This window comes from Prosopis cineraria, unplaced genomic scaffold (genome assembly GCF_029017545.1).
Source record: "Prosopis cineraria cultivar Desert tree isolate PC_DT_omini unplaced genomic scaffold, ASM2901754v1 PC5, whole genome shotgun sequence".
Lineage (NCBI taxonomy): Eukaryota > Viridiplantae > Streptophyta > Magnoliopsida > Fabales > Fabaceae > Prosopis > Prosopis cineraria.
The window spans coordinates 6,794,771-6,806,507 of NW_026555336.1; the positions used below are offsets into that span (position 1 = coordinate 6,794,771).

The 11,737-nt window shown below is 30.4% G+C and overlaps 1 protein-coding gene across 1 annotated transcript; it reads right to left on the bottom strand.

The window, feature by feature from the left end:
• Positions 1-8,369: 8,369 nt before the first annotated feature.
• Positions 8,370-9,693, bottom strand: LOC129311797 (zinc finger protein ZAT1-like). Its single transcript, XM_054954263.1, has one exon. The coding sequence runs from the start codon at positions 9,549-9,551 to the stop codon at positions 8,607-8,609; it is 945 nt and encodes a 314-aa protein (XP_054810238.1). The 5' UTR covers positions 9,552-9,693; the 3' UTR covers positions 8,370-8,606.
• Between the last annotated feature and the right edge of the window lie 2,044 nt (positions 9,694-11,737).

Here is an 11,737-nt window from a genome sequence, read left to right on the forward strand (position 1 = left end):
TGTATTTTCATTCACTATCTAGCTTGCTTATAAATAGATTAAATTATTTGATTATTGAGACATTATCTCACCCCCATGGTTATTTTATAGGTGAAGAGTCTAGGTGTAATGTCCACCTTGATATTACTAAAATTCACCACACAATCACAACAAACAATCATAATTAGGAGCAAGGATTTGCTCCTAATCTCACATTATATATATAAGAATTTAAAACTAATAATATTTTAAAAATAATTGTGGAATATTTGGGTTCCCATAAAAACCATTCAAATTTATAGTTTGAGCTCAAACTTAATGATTTATAAAGGTATTGGAAGCATGGAAAAGTTTTGGAAAGCAAAATACTTCAAAACAGGGCCAAAAATATCATTTTTAAATATTTTGGTCCATGGGCCGTGGCTCATAGTCCATGCGCTGCGGCATGTGACACAGAAAGACAAGTTTGCTCGCTGTACCATGCGTCACGGCGCACATGTCCATGACAACAATGCTGTCATGATAGCTTTTCTGGATGAATTTTGAACGTGCGCCATTGTCACATCTGATATCCAATTGGAGTAATTCAAGTACCCACGCGAAGATTATTCAATAAGCTAACTAATGGTACAAGTTTTGTTATGATTTGACACCATATGAGAATTTTAGATACTCAGATGCAAAAGTCAATTTTTAAAGTGATTTTCAACCGTCCAAGTACCCAAAACTCATAACTTATACCATTAACCCATTGTGAGACTTGAACCAAGTTTAATGGACCAAAATACACTTGATTGAGCATTCAAATATACAAAAACATATCAAACACAAAATTTGGCCTCTCAATGGCCTTTTCACCCACTATGGCCAAAATATTAAATCAACAACATATATACTATTTGGCCTCTATTTTCACATAATACACAACATATACATTGTCAACACATAGATAAAACATTCCTTGTACTTGTAATAGTATTTTAGCCCATCACCATAAAAATTACCACATATTCACATCATATACAATATTGGGCTAAAATACAAAATAATATAGTATAAAACAAGTGCAACTAATTAAAATGATATGCATTCATAGTCGGCAACATATAATATCATCCATATAAGTTTGTATACACGACTCAAAATAAAATCGGGCTTTATGATGAGATTGTAGCAAGTATGCTAGCCTTTGCCCGATTCCTTCCCTGGCTCAGTCTCAGTGGTAGAACTTGTAAAATGATAACCACAGGGTAAGATAAAAATATCAATAACTAAGATAATCTACATTATTAATTAACAAGCTATGTTATAAACAAGCCTTAAATCAAGTAAAATAAACACACCATATAAAATCACCACAAGTTACATGCATGATCCCTAACTATCTGATCCTCCACTACTCTCAATCGAACTAGTAGGCTATTTCACAAAACCAAACCACATATATGGTCCCCAAGCTCACCATCCATGATAGGACTACCCGGCTAAGGTGTCCTAAACCACTTCTGGACTACTGGTTTCCCCTATTGCAAGTAATTAGGGTGTTGTTACTTTAACACCGCATCCTACGGATGCTAAGGAGCATATTTTCCAACTCCACACCCTTTTGGATACTAAGGAGAGTAAGTCTCCAACATCACACCCATTTTCGGGCATTAAGGAGAGTAAGTGCTATACCTGGCATCCCGAAGTGCCAACAGTACCATATAAACTTAATCTTTACTAACTCTACTAGGGTGACCTCCCACCCTCTAATATGCCATATTTCACTATATATCTCCACTTGATCATGCATAAAACATTTTCTAGACCAATATAATGAATATTACTACTTACTTCAAAAACTTTACGTTTTACAAATCAATACTCCATTCATTTTCTAAAATAGTTAACTTTTACAAAATTCATACATATATATATAACAAATCATACACAAATAACTTATACATGGTAATAAATAATGCAAATTATCTAGCTACCTCAATCCTTTTGTTACTAAAAGGGTTACCCGTGGTACTAAATCTCTCCTTATATTAAGGTAAGTCTTCCCACACCACAATCTATATCAACAAGTACTATATATTAATTTTCAATTAACACAAGTACTATTAGTTACCAATAACATCCCAATTCTCCCATTTCTCACTCATATTCTCAATAAAGAGGCTTGTTAAGATTAAAATTTATTCACACAATCCCTTCAAGCCTCCCTCTAACTCTCTCACAACATAACACTTAATATCTCAACTTATCACATATTAAAACTCCATGATCAAGTTAGGGCTTGATCCAACTTTTACCAAATAATAAAGTAGCTTCATATTACCACATATCCAAAATTAATAAACCTAAATCAAACCTTTAAAGTCAATAGAAACCTTCAAAATATAGACTCATAGCTTAATCCATTCAGAGAAAATTCTCCCACTTTCAAATCCCATGGAAAATCAGATGAAAAGGTAGAGGAGAAGGGTAGGAAACTTACTTAAAAGTTAAATTTATCTTCAAAATCCTTCCAAAATGATGCCCTATTAGTGCCCAAAGTTTGCCCCTTTATGTTCTAGGTTTCCCACTATAAAAACTGTCACTTTCTGATAATTTATGAAAATTTAAGTTATCTGCTATGCCGTGCACCACAGCACACGCCACACAAGCCGTGACTCACGACATAGTGAGCAAAATGTCAATTTTGCTCCCCCCGATGCCACCTGACTTAATCTAACTTCTATCTTAACTCAATTTAGAGCCAAATATGACCCAAAAAGCCAATTAACAACCCAAAAACATATTTAAATTAATTAATCATCTTTTTTAATTAATTTATCCCTTAATTAGTCAATTTTTTCAGATTTAAAATTTTTGGATGTTACACTAGGGACAAAGGGGGAGGCAATGAAGATAAAGCATAGTTGAGCTCTACCTTTGTGATGACTTAATTATTTTGTTTATGTGTAATATGAATATATATATATATATATATACCTCATTGCCAATTAGGACAAGATCATTGTTTTGGATGCATTTATATGATTGAGATTGTCGATACGTGTTGTATTTTGACATAAAATGTGTGGGCTGTGATATAATAATTGTATGGGGTCAAAATATTAGTGCAAGTGTACATTAAGTGTTACTAGACTTGTTTGGAAGTCCAAGTGGCTAATTGGGATAATTCTGTGTTAAATTGTGATGTTGTGCTCCTTTTGTGTAAATATAGGGTTTTATATGGCCAATGTGTGTTTTGGATGTGTACATATATGTTTGATTGCTCAATTAGATGTATGTAGGTCTATTAGATGTAATTCAAGCCTGATGCGGGTTATTGGCATTGGTTTCCAAGTTTTAGACACATCGGGTTGTGTTTGAAGTGAAAAAGTGACCATTTTGTGCTTAGGCATCTCACTTTTAAATGAAATCTCATTTTGATGTGAAACCAGTGCCAATAGTTAGATACCTTAGTTACCTAGGTGTGGGCGCTTGAATAACCTCGACCGGATGCTGAATGGAGAATTGGCACACATCAAAAGTTCATTTTAAATGCTGTCATGATAGCAAAATGTTGTCATGATTTGCATAAGCTGCAATGCGTCATGCCTTCTCTATGTCATCTATCGTGATGGATGGACTAGATTAGGGAAAAATGATATTTTTTCCCTTTTTTAAATGTTTTATCATTCCTTGTTGATTTGCCATGCTTCTAATTTAATTTATACTCTGATTCAACATATATATGAGCTCAATTGAATTTTTAAAGGATTTTTATTTGGGATCCCATCTTGAAATGTAAATTTAAGTAATATAGTTTAGTCCTTTTTATCATGATAAATCTAGGTTGTTAGTTAACTCCTAAATTATCATGATATGATGCTTAGTGTGATGTATGGTAATGCCTAGTTGGATATTACAGCTACCATATGTTATATACTATGATTAACAGATTAAGGGTTAATTGGTTCAATTTACCTTTTTTTTTTTCGGAAGTTCAAGTTTGGGAGTATATTTTTCTTGATAAATTCATATTTAATTGTTTGTTTTATTTTTTTTAAAATTTTTAGAAGTCTAAACTATTTTCAATATAATATTTTTTTAATACTAGATATTTTATTTCATAATTTTTAAGATTAAGTTTTAAAATATATAATAAATATTTTAAAATACAATTTACCTGGGTTCTATAAATTTCTCTTTTAGCTGTGAAATAAATATGAAACTTAACTATTCATTAAGTTAAGACTTTAATTAAATAAAATAAAATGAATTTTAGGAATATTTATTGAAGATTAAAAAAGTTATTTTTAAATAATTTAAAAAATTTTAGCAAAAGAAAATAATTTAGAAATTGTTATAAAAAGATAGTTATTTTGTATAAATTTTATAAGAAATAAACATTATTTTATGTATAGTTATAATAATAAAAAGAAATTATTAAAAATTTTACGCTATCTTCATGGATCTCTAATTATAAAAAATAACTTATTATTTAATTATTATTTTACAAAATACATTTTTTTAAAAAAATTAATTAATTTTTATTAAAAAAACTTAAACAAACGATCCTTATTATATTTTCTCAAAAACTCAATTTCTTTTTTTTTTTTACTTTAAGTCTAACCAGAACTAGATGCAGATTATAATTAAACATGGTTAAATGAAAAAAAATAGCACAAGGCCCGCGGCTTTATGTCTACGAGAGACTTTATACTTTTTTTTTATTCTTTTTTCTTGTTTTCTTTTAATACAAAAGAAGTGTAAATTGACCGTTGGCGTAAATTCTTAAGATGAACAGCCAAACGTAAAAAAGTGCAGATTAGGAAAGAAACATGTTACCTTTCAGGAGAAGGACAGAGAAGCATTTTAAGATTTTTAACACTGTATAGCTAACCCAATAAGCACATTGGAACAAAGGAAGGACGCCTTGGTAGTAAACGACGAAATGCTGACGTAGTTTTTGTCGTTTGCGTTTTGACCTTCGCCGTTAGCCAAATTTCTCACCTGCCCTTCGTCGAACGCAACCTGGAAGGCCAGGACAGTAAGGAACACGCGACAACGAATAATCTTCCTTTTTTTAAAAAAAAAAAAAGAGAAAAGAGGGGATGCGTATGAAATATGTATTGACTATTTAATATACATACATATATATTCCCTCGATTGGAAATATAAAATATTTTAATTAAATATTATTTTAATAAAATAATTATTTATTTTTAAATTAATTTTATATTTTATATTTATTGTTATTTAATAAAATATTTTATTTTAAAACAAATATAAAATGATTTATTAATAGAAGTATTTTTAAAAAATGTAATAATTAGACATGGAAAATTAAAAATGTATCTAACTTTTAAAAAAATATCTTATATTTTTTAACGAAGAGAGTATATACAACATTTATTTTATTAATAGTAATAATAATGACAATCATATATATATAGAATTTAATGTATACCTGCCTTCTTAAAATTAACCGAATTCAATCGCCAAAGTCGAAACCCACTCCCAGTATCAAGGCTTATCACACCTCCTCTTAACGGAATTGTATTTTGATTTTGAATTAAATGATAAGTTTATCCTTAAATTATTAGTTTAGGAACGTTTGTTATACTAAATTTTTTTGAACAAGATTTATATACTTATTCTCATATAGTTAATATACTTTTATTTAATTAAATCAAAACATATAAATTTTAATATGCTAATAATATTAACAACAAGAATTTATTATATAATAAATAATCTATTATGAATACACATGTCTTGATTTAATTGAAAAAAATATTTTAGATATATAAAGTTAAGTATATAAATTTTTTCATTTTCTTTTTATAACAAAGAAAACAAAAACAGTCCAACTACGAGATCTTAAATTTATTTTTAGTATGATATTCTCTTTAACATTTTAAAATAATAAAATATTGTTTCTATCATTAAAAATGTTAATTTTTATTGTTAATTGATAAAAAATACAAGAAAAAACCAAGATCTTGGTCCTTTTTTATGAAATATTTGCAATCTTTTCTGTAATTTTATAATCATTTTCTATAATTTTACAGTTAATTAATAGTGAAAGTTAATTTTACAATAAAAATAGCATCATACTATTTTTAAAAGTTAAAAAAAATATTACATAAAAAATAAATTTAAGATTCTAGACATTTCTTAATTTATAGTTTACATATGAAATTGTCATTTAATTCTTTAATTTTTTATGTATATTCTTTATTTCTGTTCTAACTTTTTGAGCATTTAAAATGTTTCAATTGTTAACACCAAATCTCCTACATCTTTGTTGAGTAAAAGGATCAAATATTATTAATAAAAACAAATAAAAAGATTAACATACAAGATGCCCAGTACAAGGCCAGGAAATAAATAATACAAAGTAAACAAAATATTTAATTAATTATTTATCAATCTCGGACTAAATATGGTGATTTACTAATTTTCCTGTAATTTTTTATTTCCCTACTTTACGTTTAGTTCCCGACTTCACGTTATTCTTGCCGACTGACGAAAAAGTTCTCAGCCCGATGGCTAGTCCCAGAATTGAAGTAAAATTCTTTTGAAGCACTTACCCAAAATAATAATAATAATAATAATAATAATAATAATAAAAGAAACGAAAGAAAGAAAGTAAAAAAAAGTCTTTGAAGCAAAGCAAGCAAGAACATCGCATGCACGAGACAAAGGCACAACCACAACCACAATAACTAAAATCCCGTTACACTTCTCTTTTAAATGCATAATTATTATTTATTAACTTCTTTTTAATATGATTATTTTTGGTAATATTTTGATGCAATTTTTTAATTTTTTATGTAATATATTATAGCATTTTTTTTTCAATGCAATGATTCGATACCCATGCTAAAATACCTCATCATTCTTCCAAAACACCATAAGATAATTTTAACTAATGTTACTAGGATTAAAAAAATAGTTAAAACTAGTTTGTGTTATTAACATGTTAAAAATTATCATTACTTCTTAACATTGCCCTACAATTAAAATCAATCTATTTTAATGAATAAAAATCAGCTCAAGTAATAAGGATTTGACCTATAATCCAGATAATTGTGATTCAAATTTTGTTATTAATGTAAGGACTTTATTAATAGATAATATGTAAGTATAAATACTATTCGAGTTAGGATGCAAGCCTTGATCTTGATAAACCTTTGGAACCCAACTTACTGAACTTTTCACAATAGAAAAAAGTAATCTATTTTAATTAACTTTAATTTCTTTTCATATAGTCTTTCCCTACAATTTGATTAATAAAGAGCTTTGTTTAAGGGGAAAAAAAAGTAATGCTATCAACTTTTTCAAAATTTCTACATTTTAAACTAACACCAATCCTTTCTTCAAACTCTCACACTTGCTTAGTGCGATCTCACTCTTAACCATCCCCTAGTCAAACTATAAAAAAGATTAAAAATCTTGTTATAAGATATTAGATGATTAACTTCAATCATGTATTTAAAAAAAGTTAATACGAATTGGCTTACTTGTCAAGCTCCTAAAAACAATCTAAATATTAAGATTTTTTTTATAACCAACCATCAAAGTGTCAAAAACTGGTTTTTTTATTACGGTACTATATCATCGGATATTTTAAAATATTCTCGATTTATTGCTTGTCCTACACTAATCTAAACTCCTGCGTTGGAGACCTTATAATGATTTGTCAATCGTAACCCTTTCCAACTCAATCGAGCGGCCATTAGTAAACTTATAAGTTTAGACATGTTTTAGTTGTTGTTCCTCGCACAATTTTCTGGTTCCTTGTATAAAAAAGACCCAAAAAAAAAAAACCAATACTAATCCCTAGAAAATGTCATGCATTTTGGACAGAGAGAGTAAATGACAATCTCTCCAACTAGATTTGCAATATCTTGGTCATTATTATTAACATTATCATCATTTGAAAATGAAAACTCGTATTTGTTAGTTTCACACATCGGTTTTGCTAATCCTTCAAGCATTTGGTTGGCATATACTTTATCACAACCGACAGTGGATGAAAAAATCTGACTGATTCTTCGATAACAATACCTGCCTCATCCCCACTCACTCCGTTCTTAATCTTATCAAGGCACGCACACTCACACCCACACACACATACCCTTTCACAACAAAAACCACTAACCTCATCCCCAAAATTCACGGAATTTTTTCCTTTATATTATCTCGCAACTATATTTTCAATCCGAGTAAATCAGTCAAAATGTTTTGTTTGTGACCTTTATACTCTTTCACCAGTAAACTAGTAACATCTTGCATCATAGCTCAATCACGAGTAAAGCCGATTCACTATTTCGAGGAATCAATCAAGGCCAAAAAAGAAATTAAAAAAAAAAGAAAAATATATCTCAAAAAATGCCAACAAATTACTGGGTTTGCTGTGCGAGTTTATGAAATGAACCGAATTGAAATAAATTTCAGGTGTTAGCTACAAATTCAACATCTAAGTCTATAGAGTATATAGACATAGCAGCAGACAGCTATGATGATGATGATTGTTGTTGTACCAGCTAAGGATTTGGATCTAAACAAGAAATAAAGAAAGGAAAAGAAAAAAAAAAAGGAATTTGCTTTACTGAGTTGCGTGAAGAACAATCTAAAAATTATGCATCAGAGACCACACTGAGTTCATCTTCTGCTGCTGCTGGAGCTGGTAAGTTGAGATCTATGAAGCAGCTTTCCTTTATCATCAATCTTGCAGAATCGTTCAAGGTTGACGATGATGATTGTACGAGATGAGACCTCTTGTGTCCCCCAAGTGCTTGTCCTGACCCAAACACTTTATAACAAAATGGGCATTCGAAAATCGAATCATTGTTGCTGCTGTTGTTGTTCGTGTTCTTGTTTTTACCTGCGTTTCTAGCAACTGCTGCTGCTGCTTCTTCATCAAGAAAACACACGTTTCTATGATTCCCCAATGCTCGAAACGATCGAAACGTTTTTCTGCATTTCTCGCACTGATGCTTCCCGCGAACTCCTTTCTTCACCTTGATCTCCTCGAATCGCTTCGATTTGTCGTCTCGTCCTCGATCTTCTTCCTTCACGGCGTTTCTCTTCCATTTGTCTCTCGACAGCATAATGAGACACATAGCGACATCTTCTTCAGTGCTAGTTTCAGAAACCGAGCTCACCGGTTCAGGTTCGGCGGGCGACCCGGAAAGACTGGGTTTAGGCTTCTTGGCTGATGCCGACGCCGACTCCGATCTCAGGGTTGTTCTTGTTCGCTTGGATCGAAGGCGAGTTGGGTTCTTTGACTCGGTCTCGCTCTCTCGGTCTTGAACGATAACAGAGCCAGTATCGACGAAAGAGAACTCAGGATCTGCAAGCTTGAAGCTTTTCTTGGGGTTTTCTCTCAAGGCGTAAATGAGAGCCTTGTCGTCGGAATCTTGTGAGGAAGAAGAAGAGAAGGAAGGGGAAGGCGGAGACGGTGGTGGCGGTTGAGGCTTGGGAGGAAGAGGGAGAGCGGCGAAATGGGCCTTCATGTGGCCACCGAGCGATCTGCCATGAGCGAAGGTTCTGGAACAGAGCTTGCATTTGTGCTTCTCCATTTACAGAGAGAGTTGAAGAAGAAAGCTCGAAGCTTTTGGTGTTCCACACACCAACTTGTTTTTGGAGATTTGAGAACTTAAAAAGGAGTAGGTGACTAGCATTCCTCCACCAAAAGACGCACAACACATCGCAGCACAACGCAACGCACAACACAACCCATAATTATGTGATTTTCTCATTATAAATATACAAGTTTTTTTTTTTTGGAATATTTATAATATACAGATATTTGTTTATCAGCCTAGCTGGATTTGGTTGAGCAGTAAAGACTCAAGACTCTCTAAACAAATTCTCAAGTCTAACCAAGTACCGAATCATGATTTAATTATTAAAAGGATAGAGAGTGAAGAATATACATAGTGAAGCCATGATTTAACTATGAAAGAGGATTAAGATTGAAAAGAATATAAAATATGTACATAAATTTTGGGAGGTGTAACAAAAAAAAAATTGAAAACATGGGACGATGTTTTAATGAAATCGATTTAATATGTGAGATTATAAAATTTTGATAGAAAAATATGTTAGATAAAACTAAAAGAGTTTTTAAAAAATTAATTAAAATTTTTAACACTACTTCTAATTTTTTTAAAAAAAATTGGAGGTGTTTAAATTCTCCCATCTCCCTTCTCCCTCTAAAACCCTATGACCAAACGCACTATAAGGGGGAAAAATTAATTAACATGTTTGGTCCGTCGAAGAATGGGAGGGAGGGAAGAGATGGGGGAAAAAGAAAAATTCTTCCCTCTTATATATGTTCTTTATTAATTTTTTTGGTCCAGCTTTATATTTTCTAAATTATCATTATTAAAATTTTCTTCCCATTTGTAGAAACTAAATAGACTACATGAATTTGAATTACTGATGGCTGAATACTATGGGAGAGTTTGTTAGAGAAAGATAAAAATTGGTTATCAGTGAATATTTTTAAAATTTAAGTTATATTAAAAATAATATAGAATATATATGTAAATTATTATTATTATTATTATTATTGTACAATTCCATGTCTTTGATTTAAACTAATTAGGTTGGCAGTTTGCAGGACTATTTTTGGAGGGCATGCGCCTCTCATTAAAAATTTAATCATTGTTATATACTTATAATTTGAATATGATATTTTTGAATAAGCTGGATCAATGCTTTCCTTATCAGGTGGTCCAAGCACATCCTGGTGATATTATTTTACTTATGTTGCATGGTGCGAGATCTGATCTGAATTCAGAGTTCTCAAAACGTGAAAAAATAGGGAGGGGCAAAAAAAATGATGATGAAGCGATTGTCACGCAGGAAAAAGAGCCGATGCTAACATGCAATCCTTGCCCAGTTTCAGTGGTCCCATTTTTTCATTTCAGTTTCTGCTTTCTGCCACATCTCATCATCCTGCATTTTCTGTTTTCTTTTTCCCCCCATTTGGTTAAATTCCTGTTATTTACCTTTTTTTTATAAATTGATCATTTCCTAAATTCATTTTCTCTATTTTATATATGAGTCTATTTTCTTTTCTTTTCTTTTTACTTTTTGTTTACAATTAAGTAGTTGAGTTTATCTACACTTTCTTTTTCACCAACATTTAGTTTTGTATGGAAAACAAAAATTTGTCATATGCATTCAAAGAAAACATAACATATTGCCAGTTTATATTTCAATTTACATATATTAAAAATACATTTGAGGAATCTAGCTATTTGTTAGATTTGATAAAAGCATATTTTAAATTTGGTTTCAATGTATTTTTAAAGATTACTCAAATAGGTTTGTAGTTTTATACTTTACAGGTAAAAATTAGTTTTTTTTTTTAAGTTAAAGGACAAAAATATTTCAAAATTTTTTTATAAAAGAAGTTTGGTATTCTAAATATTTTTTGAAATAATATCAGTCTAAAACTTTTAACAAAAGGTGTAATTTTATTTCACCATTAACTTAAACTAATGTCTGACTATTAAATATTACTTTGACTATGTTTTTTTTGAATTGTCCAAAAAATTACACCCTTCTCTCCCTCCCTCCCTCCCTCCCTCCCTCCCTCAACTGTTCCTTCCTTTCATTATCCAGTTGCTGAAAAGAAAAGGATCAGCTTCTCATTCTTAAATTTATTATACTAAGAATGTTTAATGATAGTATACTCTATCAAATAGCTTAAGTCATTTGATTAGATACTTTATATATCATAATTCATTTTTTA

Bases quoted from the DNA above. Each gene is read 5' to 3' on its own strand.
- LOC129311797 (XM_054954263.1), bottom strand. From the start codon at position 9,551: ATGGAGAAGCACAAATGCAAGCTCTGTTCCAGAACCTTCGCTCATGGC.